The 17,507-nt window shown below is 66.5% G+C and overlaps 5 protein-coding genes across 5 annotated transcripts in view; 2 read left to right on the top strand and 3 right to left on the bottom strand.

Moving 5' to 3' along the window:
- The window catches only part of EMIHUDRAFT_439104 (hypothetical protein), a 2,716-nt gene extending 1,699 nt beyond the window's left edge, over positions 1–1,017 (top strand). Inside the window, exons 5-6 of the mRNA XM_005757035.1 lie at positions 26–378; positions 485–1,017. Coding sequence (XP_005757092.1) covers positions 26–378; positions 485–741 — 610 coding nt within the window. The 3' untranslated portion in view covers positions 742–1,017. The remainder of the gene's footprint in view (positions 1–25; positions 379–484) is intronic.
- EMIHUDRAFT_360164 (hypothetical protein) lies at positions 1,015–1,576 on the bottom strand (the record flags this gene model as incomplete). The annotated part of the gene is made up of 1 exon (XM_005757036.1): positions 1,015–1,576. A coding segment is annotated over one exon (299 nt), but the record flags the coding sequence as incomplete, so codon positions are not given.
- A 3,541-nt stretch (positions 1,577–5,117) lies between these two features.
- Positions 5,118–9,423, bottom strand: EMIHUDRAFT_107578 (hypothetical protein; the record flags this gene model as incomplete). Its single annotated transcript, XM_005757037.1, has 10 exons — positions 5,118–5,234; positions 5,328–5,489; positions 5,611–5,700; positions 6,994–7,080; positions 7,156–7,229; positions 7,374–7,436; positions 7,754–7,826; positions 8,492–8,507; positions 9,025–9,074; positions 9,142–9,423. The coding sequence occupies 10 exons, from the start codon at positions 9,421–9,423 to the stop codon at positions 5,118–5,120; spliced, it is 1,014 nt and encodes a 337-aa protein (XP_005757094.1).
- Positions 9,424–12,080: 2,657 nt separating this feature from the next.
- Positions 12,081–14,873, top strand: EMIHUDRAFT_107579 (hypothetical protein; the record flags this gene model as incomplete). Its single annotated transcript, XM_005757038.1, has 7 exons — positions 12,081–12,327; positions 12,922–13,157; positions 13,322–13,414; positions 13,484–13,633; positions 14,029–14,244; positions 14,329–14,430; positions 14,673–14,873. The coding sequence occupies 7 exons, from the start codon at positions 12,081–12,083 to the stop codon at positions 14,871–14,873; spliced, it is 1,245 nt and encodes a 414-aa protein (XP_005757095.1).
- A 456-nt stretch (positions 14,874–15,329) lies between these two features.
- On the bottom strand, positions 15,330–16,161 carry EMIHUDRAFT_220750 (hypothetical protein; the record flags this gene model as incomplete). Its single annotated transcript, XM_005757039.1, has 2 exons — positions 15,330–15,640; positions 15,744–16,161. 2 exons carry the CDS (start codon positions 16,159–16,161, stop codon positions 15,330–15,332), a joined length of 729 nt encoding a protein of 242 aa, XP_005757096.1.
- Positions 16,162–17,507: the final 1,346 nt, after the last annotated feature.

The following is a 17,507-nucleotide window of genomic DNA, read 5'->3' on the forward strand; positions in this document are numbered from 1 at the left end:
TCCCCCCCCCCCCCCCCCCTCGATAGGCTCGTCGACGAGGCGAGCTTCTCGCACACCTTCGCCGCGCCGGGGGACTTCCCCTACTTCTGCGGGCCGCACTCACGCATGAACGCGAAGATCACCGTCGTCAGCGTGGCCGCGCCGACCCCTCCGCCTCCGTCCGCGTCGCCGTCGCCGCCGCCTCCGTCCGCGTCGCCGTCGCCGCCGCCTCCGTCCGCGTCGCCGTCGCCGCCGCCTCCGTCCGCCTCGCCGTCGCCGCCGCCTCCGTCCGCGTCGCCGTCGCCGCCGCCTCCGTCCGCCTCGCCGTCGCCGCCGCCTCCCTCGTCCCCCGGCAGCCCTACTTGCGAGGCAGCACCGTACGACCCGGCCTCCAACCTGGTGAGATTTAGCCGAGATAAGCCGCGGTGCAAGCCGAGAGATGAACAGCCAACAGCGACATACGTGGCCGAGATGTCTGGCCCACACGCCGCCCCGCCGAGAGCAGGCGCTGGGCGACTCGCTCATGCTCGCCACCTTTGCGTCTGGCGGCACCACCTTTGTCGTCCGTTGCGATATTTGAGGACGTGGAGAGGCCCACACCGCTCATCGCCCGCAGTCGCGTTGATATTGCAGAGGCGATGCCGCAGAGCATGCTCGACTGGAGGCTGTGGATATGTTGAATACGTGCAGACCTACACGTCGGGAGAGACACCGCAGATACGGTTGGCGCGGGTTGCTACGCCCGCGCGCCGCCCCTCTTGAGAGTGTCTGCTTACCCGCGCTTCGTACACCAGTGAGAGCCGCCTAAGGCATGGTGTCGCGCGCGTGTACAAGTATTCTTTGGCGACTTGTCCTGTCGTGGACGTCGAGGGTAATGGACAAAGGTCCCGTTAGTACGTTAGAGCGCGCGCTAGTGTGTTATGCTGTAGGCGGCTTTCCCGCTGTCGTAGTTAGTTGCAAGTTGGTTGATGGTTCCCGGGACCCCGTCACCCTGGTAAAAGGAGACACAAGACATAGTCATAGAGTCAGTTATCTTTTTTTGCTTGAATCCCGTGACACGAGAGAGCACGCAATGACACAGTTCCTGTCCAGACACACTCGAGACAGCCGGTCTCATGCTCACCCGCCTTTCTACCTTCATGCTCACTGCAACAGGCTCGCTTGGATGTTGTGCCAGCGCGAGTGCCCGTGATGGTGCCGCTCATGGAGCTCCATCACGCAAACTCGCAGAAGGTGGTGAACGGCCGCTGCCGGCACCGTCTTGCCACGGGAGTAATGGCGGTACGCGTGGACGCCGCACATGAGGCAGAGGAAGAAGTTGGGTAGTAGCCAGGTATGACGGTCAGTGGTCTGCCCAGTGTGCTGCCACGGCGACGGTGGGACTGGCTGTGACAGCAGTTGCCGCGAGGCCGGACGGGCAAAGCGTGAGAGCTGGCTCGACCGACGAAACGTGGCGAGAGACGAGAGCGCGGTGTGTATTTGACGAGCGGGTCAGTATTGACGAGTGATCACAGCGGTGGTCGGCAGAGAGAGGGTGGTTTTCGAGCGGTGGTAGGCAGAGAGAGCGGTGGTAGGCCCGGTTTTCGAGCAGGCGCCGCCGGTGCCGGTGGTAGGCCCGGTTTTCGAGCAGGCGCCGCGGTGGTTTGCAATGCGACCGAGTCTGTGAGGCTCAGGACTACCTCACGAGCGTTTTTCTCTTAGTGCCAGTGCGACGCCGATCACGAGTTCTAACCGCCAATGGCAGTTATAAGTTGCGGCCGTCGCCGCGGCTCGTCTCTGCCGCGGCGGCTGCTGCGCGCTCGCAGCGGCGCCGCTCTCTCGAGCGACGGCTGGCGCCGCGGCTCGCCGCCGACGCGCACTGCGCTCGCACGATCATCCGCAGCGTGGCGTGCGCGGTGCTGCGCGCCGCTCTGCGAGCGCTTCTGCGGGCGCCTCATGCTGCACTGCTGTACATCATCCTGCACTGCTGGATTGGACTGCGTTGGTCATCGAGGAGACTGCGCGGTGCTCTACGCGGAGGTCTGCGAGCGTCGATCGCGCACGGCAGGCGGATTGCGGGCTGCGTGAGAGCGGCAGGCGCTATTCTCTCTCTGGTGCTGCTGCTGCTGCTGCTGCTGCTGGTGCTGATGGTGCTGATGCTGCTGCTGGTGCGGCGCGGCTCCGCGACTCGGCTCACCGCGCGCGTCGCTGGAATCTGACGCGGTGGGCGGCGTCGAGAGCGGCAGCGGTGGCGGCTCGAGGGTGGAGGCGGTGGCTGGAGGCTGTGGTGGACTTTGAGTTTATTTAGGGGTCGAGTACGCGGGCCGCCGGCGAGCTGCTGCCGCGCATGCTGCGCTGTGGGCTTCGCCATCGTGTCCTGAGTACGTCGCCGACGCCACCTGCCGCTCGCCGCTGCCTTGGACTTCCCTGCCATCAGGCAAACACACAGACACACACACACAAACACACACACGTTATTAATCGGGTAATAATTATTAAATATTAATCCTCGGGCGGCGGAGCGGCGCGGCGGCGGGCAGCGCGAGGCGGCGGCGCGGCGAGGCAGCGGGCGGCGCAGGGCGGGGCGGCGCGGCGGCGGGTGGGGTAATTAATTATTTGTTAATTCATTATTACTTAATAATCATCGGGCGGCGGCGCGGCGCGGCGGCGGGCGGGGCGGAGCAGGGCGGCGCGACCATCTGCAGTTACCGGGCCTCTGCTTTCAATACGGGCCTCCTAGACAGCGGCGCGACCCCTAAGCTGGTGCGGGAACGGCTGGACGCATATGACACGCAGTGGGCCGCGAAAATCCCGATGCGCTGCCTCGACAAGGAGCGGGCGCAGGCGCGAGTCTACTCTCTCAACTCCCGCCCCACTCCGCTTCGCGCCCGCTTCCCGACTCAGCCCACCCTGCACGCTGGGTGTCCTGGCACGCTCAGATGGCACTCGCCGTGCCCCCTTGAGTTGCCGGTTGCGCGTCTCCAGGTGATGCTCAAAAAGACCGTCCGGGCGGAGAATACGCTGCTGCCTGGGTGGGAAGACCCCATGGAACCGCTGCACGACGTTGTGGTCCGCACGCTCCCCACGACGCTTTGCAGCGGCTAAAGGCATCCGATCACATATCCAGCTATGAAAACAGGTCCGCGCGCTCAACACGACGCTATGTAGCGTCAACACGGAGGAACTGCTGACCGAGCCTCGCTGGGAGCAGCTGCAGGCGGCTATCTCCGGAAAGCGGTAGTAGTAGTAGGATGCAACCTCATCTTGGCCCTATTCACGTCTATAAGCGATAGCCCACGACCCAGGGTCCGTCGAGAGGAACACTCCCCGGGAGATCGCGAGATGAGATTCGACGTTAGGGCCGAACATTTTTTGTGTCCACTTTCAGATGAGCATCGATCACGAACCAGGAAGTTCAATGTTTTATTTTGTTCTGTCCAGCCTGGTTGTCCCCAGGGAGCGTGCGCTGCGCACGCGACTCACGCGCGCACACGCACGACGCAGGAAGGTCGCAGCACACGTTCGATTATCGATCTAGAGGATAGAGAGCCGTGTCTCCACACCAAAGTTCTCGTGTACGAGCGATTACAGCTCAGGCCGATACAAAATATGCCCACTGTATCGTGTGTATATCGGGTATCCGCACCTGACGACAGACACACCAACAGAGGTGTTCAAACCATGTCCCCATGTGTCCGAGGTACATCCAACCCTCAGACGCTATACTCCCCGAACAAGGCCCACCCGAGCTGCCTCTGATTCACAAGCGAAATTAGTCTGTCGCGGCCACCGAAGAACCATGCGATTGCAGTACGCGAGTCAACGCCACCCCCCCCCCCCCCCCTTCGCCTGCTCCGCCACCCCGCTCCTCCTCCCCTGCCTTGCCCGGCAACGCTTCAACTCCCTTCACCTCTCCTCGAGCTTAACGGCGACATCTGGGTAGGCCGCCGCCGCCGCCCCGCCCTCGTACGCAGCTTGAGCTGCGCCGTCGCTGCCGCCGCCGCCTCCCCCCTCCGCCGGCGCTGCCACGCACCCGGCGCGGGGGGCGAGACGCTGCGGCGCGTCGTCGTCGCGCCCGGCCGCCTCGCCCGCCTGTGTGTAGAAGTGTTGGCTTCCCTCCCCTTGCCTCGCCCGCCCTCGTGCGGCGAAGAGAAGCGAGCCCGGGGGCTGCGGCTTGGGGTGGGGGCGAGATGCGAGATGGGCCCGAAAGTGCTGGGCGGAGGGGGGGCGGAGAGGTGGGCAGTGGTTAGGGTTAGGGTTAGGGTTAGGGTTAGGGTTAGGGTTAGGGTTAGGGTAGAGGGTGGGCGGAGAGGTGGGCAGTGGTTAGGGTTAGGGTTAGGGTTAGGGTTAGGGTAGAGGGGGGGCGGAGAGGTGGGCAGTGGTTAGGGTTAGGGTTAGGGTTAGGGTTAGGGTAGAGGGGGGGCGGAGAGGTGGGCAGTGGGCCTCGAGCGGCGAAGAGAGGGCGGCGGAGCACGCGGAAGCGGTAGACGCCGTGCTCGACGCATCACGAGATGCGGTGGGCGGCTCGGGCACCTAAGAAGAAAGACAACAACACCGATGAGACACGATGGTACATCTCCGTACTGGAGACGGCGCGGGCGGCTCGGGCGCCTAGGTCAGGTATCGACTCCTTGACGAGCACCGACTAGTCGGTGAGCGGCGTCGGGCGGATCCTGCGCCGGCGCCGCCGCCGCCGCCGGGAGCACGGCGGATGCGGAAGGGGGGGCGTAGGAGCAGGAGGGGGCGTAGGAGGAGGAAGAGGGGAGCTGCGCCACGCCGTTGCCTACGAGTCACTTGGCTGGTTCACCGATTGGTGCATCACTCAGAGAGACGGCGCGACTCAGCCTCGCCGTGGCTGCTCGTGGTCCGCCCGTGCCGCTCGCCGCGGCCGCCGCGGCCGCCCCCCCGCCCGCCCCCCTCGCGCGCGTGAGTGAGCAGACGGACGGAGTCGGAGTGCCTGACACCGGCCAACGACCCGTCGACAGTGGGTTTAGACTCGGCCGCGGTCGACCTGAGACGTGCCCGCCTGTCGGACATGTCTCGGACATGTCATGGACGTGTCCTGGACCTGGCCGTGGGCGACGTGCGGCGGAGGGAGTCGGCGGTCCTGTCGACCCAGACGAGGAACTTTGCGACCTGTGGGAGCAACAACCCTCGGCTCACCTCGCCGCATCTCGCCGCATCTCGACGAGGAGCCGCCCCGAGGCCTGGAGCGGCGACAGGATCTGGCGCAACTCGAGCATGATCGCGGCGGAGGCGCTGACGTGCTCGTGGACCTGCGAGTAATTATTGATTGAGTAGGTAATTATTCCTGATTAATTAGCCCCAACTCTAACCCCAACCCTATCCCTAACCCTCGGCTCAACTACCTGCGCGCGGGCCCTTGCTAGCAGCGCGTGGCAGCGCTGCAGCGCCGCCTGCTGTGCGCGGATCGCCGCGCGGTGGCGCGAGAGCGAGCCGAGCTGCTGCGCCGAGATACCAATCTCGTCGGCGAGTGCCCTCAGCACGCGAGCCTCGGGCTCGTCCGGCGCCTGAGGCTCGATTCACGCACTCATCAGTAATCATTAAAACTATGAATCACACGCTCGGGCTCCGTCCGGCGCCTGATGGTTGATGGACGAATTCGCTGTTGGTACTGAAACACTGCCTCACAGCCTCGCTCCTGGGCGCCGCCTGCTCCGGCCGGTCGATGCTCCAAAAGGCAAACTGCGCCGGGTCGCCGTCGCCGATCGCGTCCTCCACCTGTGGGGCGGGTAATCTCGGGTAATCTCGGGTAATCTCGGGTAATCTCTGTGGGGTCGGAGGATGAGCGACGGCTTCCTTGGCGTGTCGTGCTTCGTAGTGTCGTGCCTGTCGCTTGTGAGAGAGAGGTGTATGTGTGAAGCTCTTCGCAGCCCTGTGGGAGAGAGGATTGTGTGCGTGTGTGTGTGTGTGTGTGTGTGTGTGTGTGTGTGTGTGTGTGTGTGTAGCTCTTCGTAGAGCTGCTCTTCTCGCCTCGTCCAGATGGGCGTCCACTGTCTCTTGCCTTCGTCGAGATTACCCGAGATTACCCGAGATTGCCCGAGATTGCCGTCTCGTGTGGCGTCCGCTGTCTCTTGCCTCCGTCGCCGGTTGGCTAGGAACCGCTCGACAAGAACGTTCACCTGCCAGCAAACGGCTCCGTTCACAACCAGACGGCATGAAAGGAAAGAGCGCCCCGCCAATCAGCGTCGCCGTCTCTCGACTCGCCTCAGCGTTTCGGCATCGCGGAGGAGGAGGAGCGCCCGCCGTCGCGTCGGCCGGAGCGTACTGCTGCAGCAGTAGCTGCTGCTGCTGCTGCTGCTGCTGCTGCTGCTGCTGCTGCTGCCGTGACGGCGGTGGCGGCGGGCCGTAGGGCATCTCTGACCCGGCGCATGATACGACCGCGTGCCGCTCCGCGCCGCCCGCCACCTCGCCCCCGAACCTGCCGTGCAAATCGCACCCAGCTGGCCGACCGCTGCAGCCTCTCCCCTCCTCTCGGCTGGCCTCTCTCTGCCACTCTCGGCCACTCCCGCGCCCGTTCGCGTCGGAAGAGGCGCGCCGCAGCGGCGGCACCGGGGCGCCTGATGCGAGGACGAGGCTCCTCGATCCTTGGGTCAGGGGGTACCAGTGCGGTGCGGCGGCATGGTGCGCCGTTCTATGTCTAGGCTACATCTCAGCTTACCTTAAGGTAGGCCTCGGCCACGTTGGTGCGCCGTTCGGCGTCGGGTCCGACCCACCACCACCACCACCACCACCACCACCACCTCCTCCTCCTCCTCCTCCTCCTCCTCCTCCTCCTCCACTATTACTACTACGGCTACCAACTACTGTTGCTGATGCTGCTACTGCTTCTGCTACAGCTACTATTGGCGCGCCGTTCGGCGGCGGCGGGCCCGGCCAGCCGTGCGAGCAGTCGGCAGGCGGCTGGCTGTAGGGGTGCGGCTGGTACGGCCTCCCCTGACAGACAGAACAGCCATACGACACTGAAGCGAGCGTCGTAGAGCGGCAACGGCAGCGGGCGGTGCGGCGGCGTACCGCCGGCTGCCGCATCGGCGGCGGGCGCGGTGCGGGCATCTGCCCGTGCTGCAAGAGGCCCGGCACGGCACCCGCCTGGCCGCCCACCTGACAGTACCACAATAGCAGCTGCGGGCGGGAGCGAGGTTGGACGAGGATGGTGCGGCTGCCCTGGTCAGCGACCTGCCCCGCGCAGACGCCGCAGCTCGGTGGCATGCCGCACGCGCCGCACGCGCCGCACGCGCCGCACGCGCCGCCTAGAGTCCACCCGAAGGACGGGCCGTTCGTCCGGCGTCAGTTAGGCGACGGGGGACGTCACAAGGGGGGGGGGGGGGGTAAAGGGGGGGGGGCACCGGCAGCACAAAAGTGTCTAGGGGAGTGTCTAGGACGTGTCTAGGCACCTCCTCCCCCGTAGAGTGGCAGCGGCCCCGACCCCTCAAAGTGTGGCGGCACCGCGCAGCCGCCTGGGGGGGGAGCACTTGAGCATGGCTCGTCAGCTTCCGACAGAGCAGCCTCCCTAGCGGCGCGGCCGCCTCGGTGCTGTCTCTCGGCCATCTCTCGGCCACCTCTCGGCCACCTCTCGCCTCGGTGGTAGTTACTGGTAGCTCTGCTCCATATCTCCCCATATCTCCCCATATCTCTCGCCTCGGTGGTAGTACTGGTAGCTCTGCTCCATGCCGTACGCCGAGCCTGCGTCAGAGCCACCGGCTAGCACTCACTAGACAGAGAAGAGCGCCAGGAAGAAGGACTGGTGACTGCTCTCTCTCGCGGGCGGGCGAACCTGCGCACTGCGGCGCCGCCGCCTGCGGCCTCCTCACCCCTCCCCCCTGCCGCAGCACCGCCTCCCCGCCCGCCTGCGTAGCACAGGTTTGCGCACGAATCAACACACACACCACACACACACACCACACACACCACACACCCCAATGTGAGGGCGGGCAGCTGGCTGGCTGCAGCACACGCCTGCACACCTCGCCTCCCCGCCGCCGCCCGCCCCCGCCCTCCCTGCGCCATCGAAGGACGGGGCGCGGCGGCGGCGGCGGCGACGGCGGCGGCGCGGGCGACTGCGCGGTCCGAAGAGCTGACCTGTGCATCAGTCCATTCCCCGTCAGTGCCCCCGCGTTGCATTGCCTCCTCGCCGGTCGGATAGACTGACCAGATTCCACGCATCCGTAGCCGACGGCGCGAGAGCCCCGTCCGGGTGCATCGACGCCACGCTCGCCCCCGCCGCCAGCCTCGAGGAGCCTGCCACAGACCGGATGCTGCTCATGGCGAATGGACCGATCGCCCTTCGGCCCGCCAGCCGCGACATATATGTGTGTATGACATATGTGTGTATGACGCGCCTATGTGACTCGCCGAGATTACCCGAGATTACCCGAGATTACCCGAGATATATGTGTATGACGCGCCTAGGTGACTCGCTCGGTCGCAGTGCCGAGGTGGCGGCCGCCTCTGCCCCCCCTGCGCATGCCAGGGAGGCGCCGGCTCCCTTCGGCGCTGCCGCCGCCCTCCTCACCGCGGGAGGCTGCCGCCTGCTCCGGAGGTGCGGGGGCGGACACGACGGGCCATGAGCCGTGGAGATGCGGGCGGGAGAGGAGTCAAGATCTGGGCGAGATGCGGTCGAGATCTGGGCGAGATGCGGGCGGGAGATGCGGGCCTGGTTCCGTCTCCGCCATCGACGAGTTGCGAAGAGAGCTGCCGCTTCAGATACTGCCGCCCGCCTGCTGTCGCCTCGAGCTGTGAGGAGGCGGAGGTGTGAGGAGAGCCGGTGGAGTGCCGCAGACCTCCTGTCTGTGAGCTGTCCGGGCGGACAGAGGCGGCGACGCAAGCCTGTCAACCCGTGAAGAAAGAATGACGCGCCATGGGGAGCTCATCGAGCACGGAGGCGGCGGTGCGAGCAGCCGGCCCGCAGGCGGGGCCGTGAAGGGCCGGAGGTGTGAGGAGGGATGCAGGTGTGACGCCGCCTGCTGTGCGGCCACTCCGTCGGCAACTGCGGCGGCGGCCGCCCGTTGTCGGAGGCACGTGGCGGAGGGCGTGGTGCGGCCTGACCGACCCGCCGGCCGCGAGGACTGGCAGAGCTGCGCCTGGAGCAAGCTCACCTGTGGGGAGGCTCCAGGAAAGGTCTGGACAGGGACGCGCCGAGAGCGCCTCTTCTCAGCCGCCCACCTTGTCCTCGAGGTCACGCACGTACTGCTTCTTCTGCTGCCGGTGATGCGCCGCCATCAGCTGTGCCTGGACCTCGTCCACGTTCCGCTGCGCCCCGTGGGGCCCCGGCGGGCACTGCACGCCTCCACCACCACCGAAGGGGGCGCCAACGCCCGGCGACGAAGACGGCGTCGCCTCGCCGACTGCCCAGCCGAAGCAGGAGACTAGATCGTCATCGGCGAGCTTGCAAGGGTCCTCAACGGCGCCGTCAAAGAGAGCGGAGGAGCCGAACTCGTGGTCCATGCCTCTTGGACCGACCCAGTTCAGAACCCGACGTGCACGGCGGGCACTGCACGCAAAAATACTTTTTTCACACCCCCAAAACGGGGTGTGTGTGTGTGTGTGTGAGTGTCACACACAAAACGGGGTGTGTGTGTGTGCGAGCGCGCTCATCTCGATCGTCAAGGCGTCGCTACGCGCGGTCTTCCGCGGGGGGAGCTTCGTCGACGGGCGCGGGATCGCGGCGCGGCTGGTGCTGGGGCGGCGATGCCTCCGGCTGTTTGCGGCGGGCGGCTTGCTGCTCGCGGCGATGGCGCAAACTCGTCTCGCTGCACACCAAGGGCTTATGCTCTGGGCGAGATGTGAGGCGCATGCGCCCGGGAGGGGAGGGAGCATGCGTAACGACGCTGCTAGAGATGCCTTTCGGGGCCCAGAGATAAAACTTCTGATGCCATGCATGACCTAGTAGTGTCCCCAGCTATGGGCGTGTCCACGTTGGAGCCAGGTGTGGTGTGGGCGCGAGAATAGCTCCGCCGTTAATGGAGGCAACCGATGCGAGTCGACTGGTGTGTGTCGTCGTGGTTTCGTATCAAGAATACTCACTCACAAAAATGAATTCACAAAAACGCGGCTCGAGAGGCGGCTCCCGAGGACGCACGGCTGGCACCCGTGGCGCGGGGCTCGTCTTCGGAAAGACCAGGAAGCAGGATCGCTCTACTGGCAAACTTCTGGCTGACACGCGCGCCCGGTCGAGCCTTCGGCGGGCGCGCTGCGGTCGCACGCCTACCCAAGTCATATGCCACGGCGTGCGATCTAGATTCAGCACACGCGCCTCTGCTCGCAACCATCCAATGAACTGTCGTCACCCATGAGTGCGAGTTAGGGCTAGCGGCTGGCCAATAGCCTGTGAGGAGGGCGTCCATAGACACCTCACAAGACCCCACACACGGTCTCGTCCGTGCCTTGCGGCCGGCGACGAGATTGCTAGAGGCGGAGCAAGCCTGCTCTAGTCTCACACGTTCGCCCCTGTCGCCTGTCTGTGTTGTTGTGCTGTTGTTTGTCTCTTGGCACCTTGGAGTGCTGGGGGGGGCGAGTGTGGGGGGACGTGGCCTGACAGAGTGATGTGTACGCCCACTCAGGATGTGGGGCAGCCCGCTGGCTGTGTGTCTTGTGAGCTTGTTTGTGTCTGTGTGTCGCTCGTGCGTGTCGTCATCATCTGTCCAGCGTCCACCCATACCGCGTCGGTGCCAGTCCGAGCCTGACCTGTTCTTCACCTTCCTACATACATACATACACAACACACAGGAACCAAACAAGTATCCCGCCGTCTTGCAGCTACTCGTCCTCATCGCTGCCGTCAGAAGAGACTGGCGTGGGCGGACGGCTCGCCCACGCCTCGATCTTCTTGGGCAGCAGCTGGTTCGACAGGTCCTCTCCGTGGCCTAGACAACCATTTTTGCCCTTTCCCCAGGTAAAGAAGGCCCCTTTGGCCGTGATGGCGATTTTGTAATTTCCTCCAGCCGACCCGGGGGGGACGGGCCGCCCCGCCAAGGCCTTGACCTTTTTGGGCAGCAGGTGTTTTTTCTTGTTTCCGTGGCCCAGTTGGCCCCAGTTTTCCTTGCCCCAGTTTCAAAAGGGCCCTTTGGCGGTTATGGCGATTCTGTGGTTGTGGTTTCCCCCGACAAAAGGAAGACGCGTTGGCCAGCCCGAGGAAAGGAGGGAAACAAACCCGTTCGGGAGGGTAAAGTTTTGCGCCCCGCTTCCCGGGGTTTTTTCTTTTTCGGGACAGCCCCCCCCTTTTGAGGCAGGAAAGTGGGGGTTTCCCCGTTCGCCCAGCCCATTTGGACCCCTTTGCCGGCCGCCCATTCCCCCTTCCCTTTTTCCACCTTGAGGAGCCGATGACCGTTGCTTTTTCCCTGGCAGCCGGCCCGGGGGCCCCCGAGCCCCCCCCCCCCCCCCCCCCCACACACACACACACGCACGCACGCACGCACGCACGCACGCACGCACGCCGCGCGAGCGCCGCGCAGCGGCACACCTGCTCAAAAGAAAAAGAAAAAAGGGAATGAGGAGACCAGCAGGGGAGACTCCCCGCCTATGCAAGCCCCAGAGAGGGGGCCGCCATCGCCGAAGCTGTGCCAAAGCATAACTCCAAAACCCGCAGCGGCCCAGGGGGCCTTGGGGGCAGCCCGCCGGACCGCCGCCGCATGGGGCTAGGCTCCAGAAGATGAGTGGAATTGATGAAGTGGGCCGTCGTCCATGCCTCCCCTCTATACGTAGGTAGGTAGGTAGTAAGGTGAAGAACAGCCAGTATACGTCAGAGTGGGACCTACGCCGCGCCGGGTAAGGGGCGCGCCCGGTCCTCGACGGAGCTTTAGGTTAGGTTAGGTAGAAAGGTGAAGAACAGCCAGGCTCGGACTGGACACCAACGCGGTATGGGTGGACGCGAGACAGATGATGACGACACGCACGGAGCCGTATTTCTTCCTGTTCATTGCCGTGATCATCCTTGGTCGCCTGCGCCGAACATGCGCCTGGCAACATGCTGGCACGGTGTAGAATGTCCCAAAGCACGGACTTGTGTGATCGCGGAAGTTTTTCTTCATTCACGTTGAATTTTGAGCGTCTCCCTTCGCTGGGTGGGCTGTGCTGTGTGCTGTGCACCGCTGCCCTTGCTCCCGATGATCCTCGACGAAAACGAGCAGAGCAATCGGACGAACGAGCAGCCCGAGACGCCATGGGCACAGATCGTCCGCAAGAGCACCGACGGTCCCCGCGCCACGCCCGGGCTCGCCACGCGCATGTTTGGTGTGGCGCTCGAGACACCGGTGGTGCAGCGGGCAGGCGCGAGCGAGGCGCCGACGCCTCTCCCTGCGACACCGCTGGCAGCGGAGCAGCCTGCACCTCCTCCACCGCCCGCCGCCGCCGGTGAGCCAGACTCCTTCGGTTTACCTGCCGACTCCTCCTTCGCTTTACCTGCCATTCGCACCGCCGCCGACGACCTCCGGGAAGGTGGGCGGATGAGCAGGCGAACGGCGTCGCGCGGGAAGGCGGAGCTTCCGGCCGAGCCGATCCCGCCCGCCGTTGTCTTCAGCCCACCGACTGCTCCGCCGCCCCGGCCTCTGCCTCTGCGCGCAACGGCGGCGGCGGCAGCAGCAGCAGGAGGGGGGGAGGTCCCTCTCTCTGCGGCGGCGGAAGAGGCTCTTGCTGCGGCAGCGGGAGGGGCTAGCGTGAACGAGGGCTCCCAAACGGCCGCGTACCCTCCGCCCGAGACGCCCGCTTGCGCCGTTGCGAGGCGCCTCTCCTCTCCACCCTCCGTCTCAAAGCGGCAGGCGGCACAGCGCTCTCCACCGCAGGCACGCCTCGACCCTCCCGTGGCGCATCCACTCACTGGCATAGCATTACTGGACTCGTTGTCCCAGCAGGCCAACCGCGCCCTCGAGCCGTCGCAAAAGAAGGCGAGGAACCGCCTCCGCTACCCGGAGCCACCGAATGCCCGCAGCGCCGCCGCCGCCGCCGCAGGCTGCCCGCCCGCCGCCCTCCCCTCCCGCCGGGTGGCGAGGGAGGGGCAGCAGCCGAGGCGGCGAGCAGGGCAGCAGCAGTTGCCTCCGCCTCCGCCTCCGGCCTCGGTCCAGCTCCACTTTGCCGCGCATCCCTTCCCGCCGCTGCGGCAAGAGGCGGTTCGGCTGCTGGACACCGCCCTCTTCGCCGCCGTCCGCGGCGAGCTCACCACGCAAGAGGCGTCCACCCACGCTACAGTACCCTCTCAGTGTGCCATTCCCCTTCACTCACAGGCGAGCTCGCCGCCGCAGCCGCCGCCGACCATCCCGCGTGCGCGATTCGCTCCCGCATCCAGGCCGCCGTGGCTAATCTCCCCACATCTCCCCGCATCTCCCCAGATCCCCCCATATCCCGCATCCAGGCCGCCGTGGCGTCGGTCCACCCAGCAGCCGCCGTCTTCTGCTACGGCTCTCGCGCCACCGGCCTCGCCTCCGCCGCCTCGGACGTCGACTTGGTGGCCGTCGGTCCGCATGCTCCCCCTCAGCCACACTGATGCCGATCACTCCAGAGGGGATGATGGCAGGTGGTCGTCGGTCTGCCTGTCTCCGCCGGGTCTGCGGCACCGTCCGTCGAGGGCCAGGTCGAGGCGCTGCAGTCACTGCAGCCGCGCCTCGAGGCGATCGGTCTCGCTGCGACCCTGCAGCGCTGCGCCGTCCCCGTCCTCAACATCGAGGTCTAGACACACATATATAGTGGTCAGTCAGCGTTGATGCTGGGCGGCTCCCGCAGCCGCGCCCCACCAGTCACCAAACCGTGCGCGTGGTCTGATGATAGGTTGCGGCGGCGGGCGGCGGGGCGCCACTCAAGCTGGACCTCTCTCTCCAGACGCGGCTTCACTCCGGCCTCGCCCCCCCCGCCGCCATGTCCCGCTCTGTGCGGACGCCCCCTTCCTCACCGCGTCCAGCCATCCCCCCCCGTAGGCCTCGCCGCCGCCCAGCTCGTTCGCTGGCTTGCCTCGAGCCTCCCGCCCCTCCGGCCGCTGGTGCACACACACACACTGCCCAAGAGCAGCTCGCCGCTGCGCCGCTCCATGGGAGGAAGAAGCCACTCCTCCCCTCCTCCACTCAGGTCGTGCTGCTCAAGGAGCTGCTGCGGCGGCACGGCCTCAAGGCGACGTACACGGGCGGGCTCTCCTCGTATGCCCTCACCCTCATGGCCGCTTCCTTCCTCCTCCTCGCGCCGCGCCTCCGCTCCGAGCGGCAGCAGCAGCAGCAGCAGCAGCAGCAGCAGCAGCAGCAGCAGCAGCAGCAGCAGCAGCAGCAGCAGCAGCAGCAGCAGCAGCAGGTCGGCGTGTGTGCGCCCGACGCGCCGCCGCCCGCCCCGCCGGCGCCGCCGCCCGCCCCGCCGGCGCCGCCTCCCCTCTCGCAGCTGGTGCTCGAGTGCCTCCACTTCTTCGGCTGCGTGTACGACCCGGAGTCACACGCGCTCGGCTGGTCGACCGCAAAGGGCGGCCGGCCGGTCGCGGTGTTGGTGGGCCGCGCCTCCTCCCCCGGCCTGGCCACCTTCGCGCTGCAGCCGCTGCTCGTGCTCGCCCCATAGATGCGAGGGGCGGACCCACATCTCCCCACATCTCCCCACATCTTGAGGCGTAGATGCGGAGCGCGACAGACCCGTGCTCCGACACACACGAGGGCGACACTCACTCGGCGGCACTCACTTGTCTCTCCAGCCCTTTTCGCTCACTCACCGATTGTGGCGCACTCACGACACAGGTGCTCGACCCGCTCGATGACGCGAACAACGCGGGCAAGGGCTGCTACCGCTTCTGCCAGGTGCAGGCGCTCTTCCGTGCGGCGCTCGCCGCCGCCGCCTCCGCCGCTGGCGACGCGGCCGACCGCGCGGTGGCGAGCGGCCAGGCGGGCTGCGCGCCGTCGGCGGAGTGGAATCGGCGAGAGTGGGCGATTGAGGGTTGAGATTGGACGGCAGGTGGGATGCGCCATCGACCTCGGCTCCCTCGTCACTGCGCTCATGGACGCGTCTGCGGGCGGCGAGCCGGCGGGCGACATGCCGCCGCCGGTGGCGCCTGGTGGGGCGTGAGTGCCGCGCGAGGGTGAGAGGCGGAGAGGGGACGCGACCCCAGCACCCTCGCCGCATGCATGCATGGATTGCGACTGTGCGCGTCACACGATTCGCGAGAGAACAGCAGTGTATGCTTCCTCGAGCTCTCGACGTCCCTCCGAGCGACGTCAGGGCACAATTGCGTCAGGGCAGGATCTCATTTTGGGACAGCTGTCAGCTCCCAAGACTCAACGATGGGTCGTTCCTCGTAGCTAGCTAGGACAAAAGGAATTTCACGTAGTCCTTTATTAACGGTTTGTACAGTGTCTATTTCCGCCTTGCACCAACGGATATTAGAGAGCCGTACGCCGCTACGGCGTACGGGTCCGTACGCGTAGCGACCGCTGAACCTCGGGGCTGAACTTGGGCGAGGCAGCGCCGGTCGGCCCGCCATGCGCCTTTACGAGCAGGGGAGGCGCGCCCGTCGAGCAGCTGCACTCTGCGTTCGTCGGCGGGTAAAAGTAAGCAAAGGCCGTGCCGAGCGTGGTGGGGAACTCGACTAGCTCGGGTTTGGAGATGTATGCCTCGTCGATCCGCTGCGACGAGCAGCACGCGAGGAGCACAGCGTCCTCTCGTGGCGGTCGCTTTGCGCTAGCGGGCGGCACGTGCCACTCATACACGCCTCCGGGCGAGGAGGGACAACCTCCCATAAAGTTTAAGTTGCTGCCCGAGGGTCCGGCACCAGATCCGAGAAGATGCGAGGCAGTCCGTCGGCCTCCCCGTACTCGACCGCCATCGCTGCCGCCTCAGCCGAGTCCTCGCTGTCGGGGAAGACGACGAGCGGCCCCAGTCGCCGCCGTCGCTCGCTGCCCCCGCGTAGAAGGAAGCGACACGCCCGTCTGCGAGAAAGGCGAATCCCTGTGTGCCAAACTGCCATCCAGGCTTTGGACCGGAAAGGTCCGCATCCTTGGCGATGGCGCGCACCGCGGGTTTTAGCTCCGCGTCGCCTGCGTCCCTGGCACGGAAGATGTTGTAGTAGCCGGACGCGTCGGAGACAAAGTAGAGCGCTCCCGACGGGTGCCAGGCCGGCTGCAGCACTGAGGTGTCGCCGTCACCGCCCGCCACCAGCGCGTGCGAGGCTGTGTCCGCGGTGGCGCCGCCTTCAAACGGAGCGACCCACAGCCGAGTCGCATCCCAAGGCATCGCACCGAGATCCCCCCATCCCCCCGCGACGTCGGCGAAACGAGAGCCATCCGGCGATGGTCGGGGATGGAAATAAAAGTAAGGCAACTGGGCCAAGTAAGGTAAGGTAAATTTCTCCACACACACAAAGTGGTGGGGCAAGGGGGGGCGACCCTCGCATCTCCACACCCGGACACGGGCAGGAGCCCCACGGCATTCAAAGTGCAAGCACTGGCCCGGTGCACGTGGGTGAGCAGCCTGCCCCTCCCTCCCGACAAACCAACTCCCGCACACACACAATCGCACTCTGGCCATCGAATGACTCCGAATGACTCACTGTGTGTGCTAAGACAGAATCTCCGCAGACATCCAAAACGGGCCGTGCCGCGTTTGTGGTGTCCTCTCAAGCACTAGCATGGGAGGCAGAGGGATGGGGGGAGGGGGGGGCAGAGGTAAGGTGGGGTGAGACTGGGGAGGACCTCAGAGATCCTCCATGGGGGTGGGGTCCGGCTCGAAAAGGTCAAAGTGCTCGATGCCGGTCCCGCCATCGCCGCCGAAAGTGGAGGGCGGCGGCGGCGTGAGCAGCGGTGGCGGCGGTGTGGAGGGGGTGGAGGGCGGCGGCGTGAGTGGCGGCGGCGGCGGTGTGTGGGGGAGGTGGAGGACGGCGGAGGCGTGGGTGAGGCGGAGGGCGCGGCGGCGTGAGCGGCGGCGGCGGCGGTGTGGGAGAGGTGGAGGGCGGCGGAGGCGCGGGCGAGGTGGAGGGCGGCGGTGGCGTGAGCGGCGGCGGCGGCGTGGGCGAGGTGGAGGGCGGCGGCGTCGTGAGCGGCGGCGGCGGCGGTGTGGGGGAGGTGGAGGGCGGCGGAGGCGTGGGCGAGGTGGAGGGCGGCGGCCGTGAGCGGCGGCGGCGGTGGTGTGGTGGAGGTGGAGGGCGGCGGCGGCCTGATTGGCGGCGGCGGCGGTGTGGGGGAGGTGGAGGGTGGCGGCGGCGTGGGTGAGGTGGAGGGCGGCGGCGTCGTGAGTGGCGGCGGCGGCGGCGGCGGTGGTGTGGTGGAGGTGGAGGGCGGCGGAGGGGTGAGCGGCGGTGGCGGCGGTGTGGGGGAGGTGGAGGGCGGCGGAGGCGTGGCTGAGGTGGATGGCGGTGGCGGCTGCGTGGGCGTTACTGCTGGCGCTGCTGCTGTGGCGGCTGCTGCTGCTGCTGCTGGCCGCGTTGCTGCTGGCGCCGCGCCTGCTGCTGGGCGTGCATTTGGCCGCGGGCCTGGGCCGAGACGCCGTGTGCCTGGGGCAGTCGGCCGTGTGCCTGGGGCAGTCGGTCGGCGGCCTTGGACTGGAGCCGGACGATGATGGCGTGAAGCGAGCGGAAAAAATCG

This window comes from Emiliania huxleyi (genome assembly GCF_000372725.1).
Source record: "Emiliania huxleyi CCMP1516 unplaced genomic scaffold EMIHUscaffold_93, whole genome shotgun sequence".
Taxonomy (NCBI): domain Eukaryota; phylum Haptophyta; order Isochrysidales; family Noelaerhabdaceae; genus Emiliania; species Emiliania huxleyi.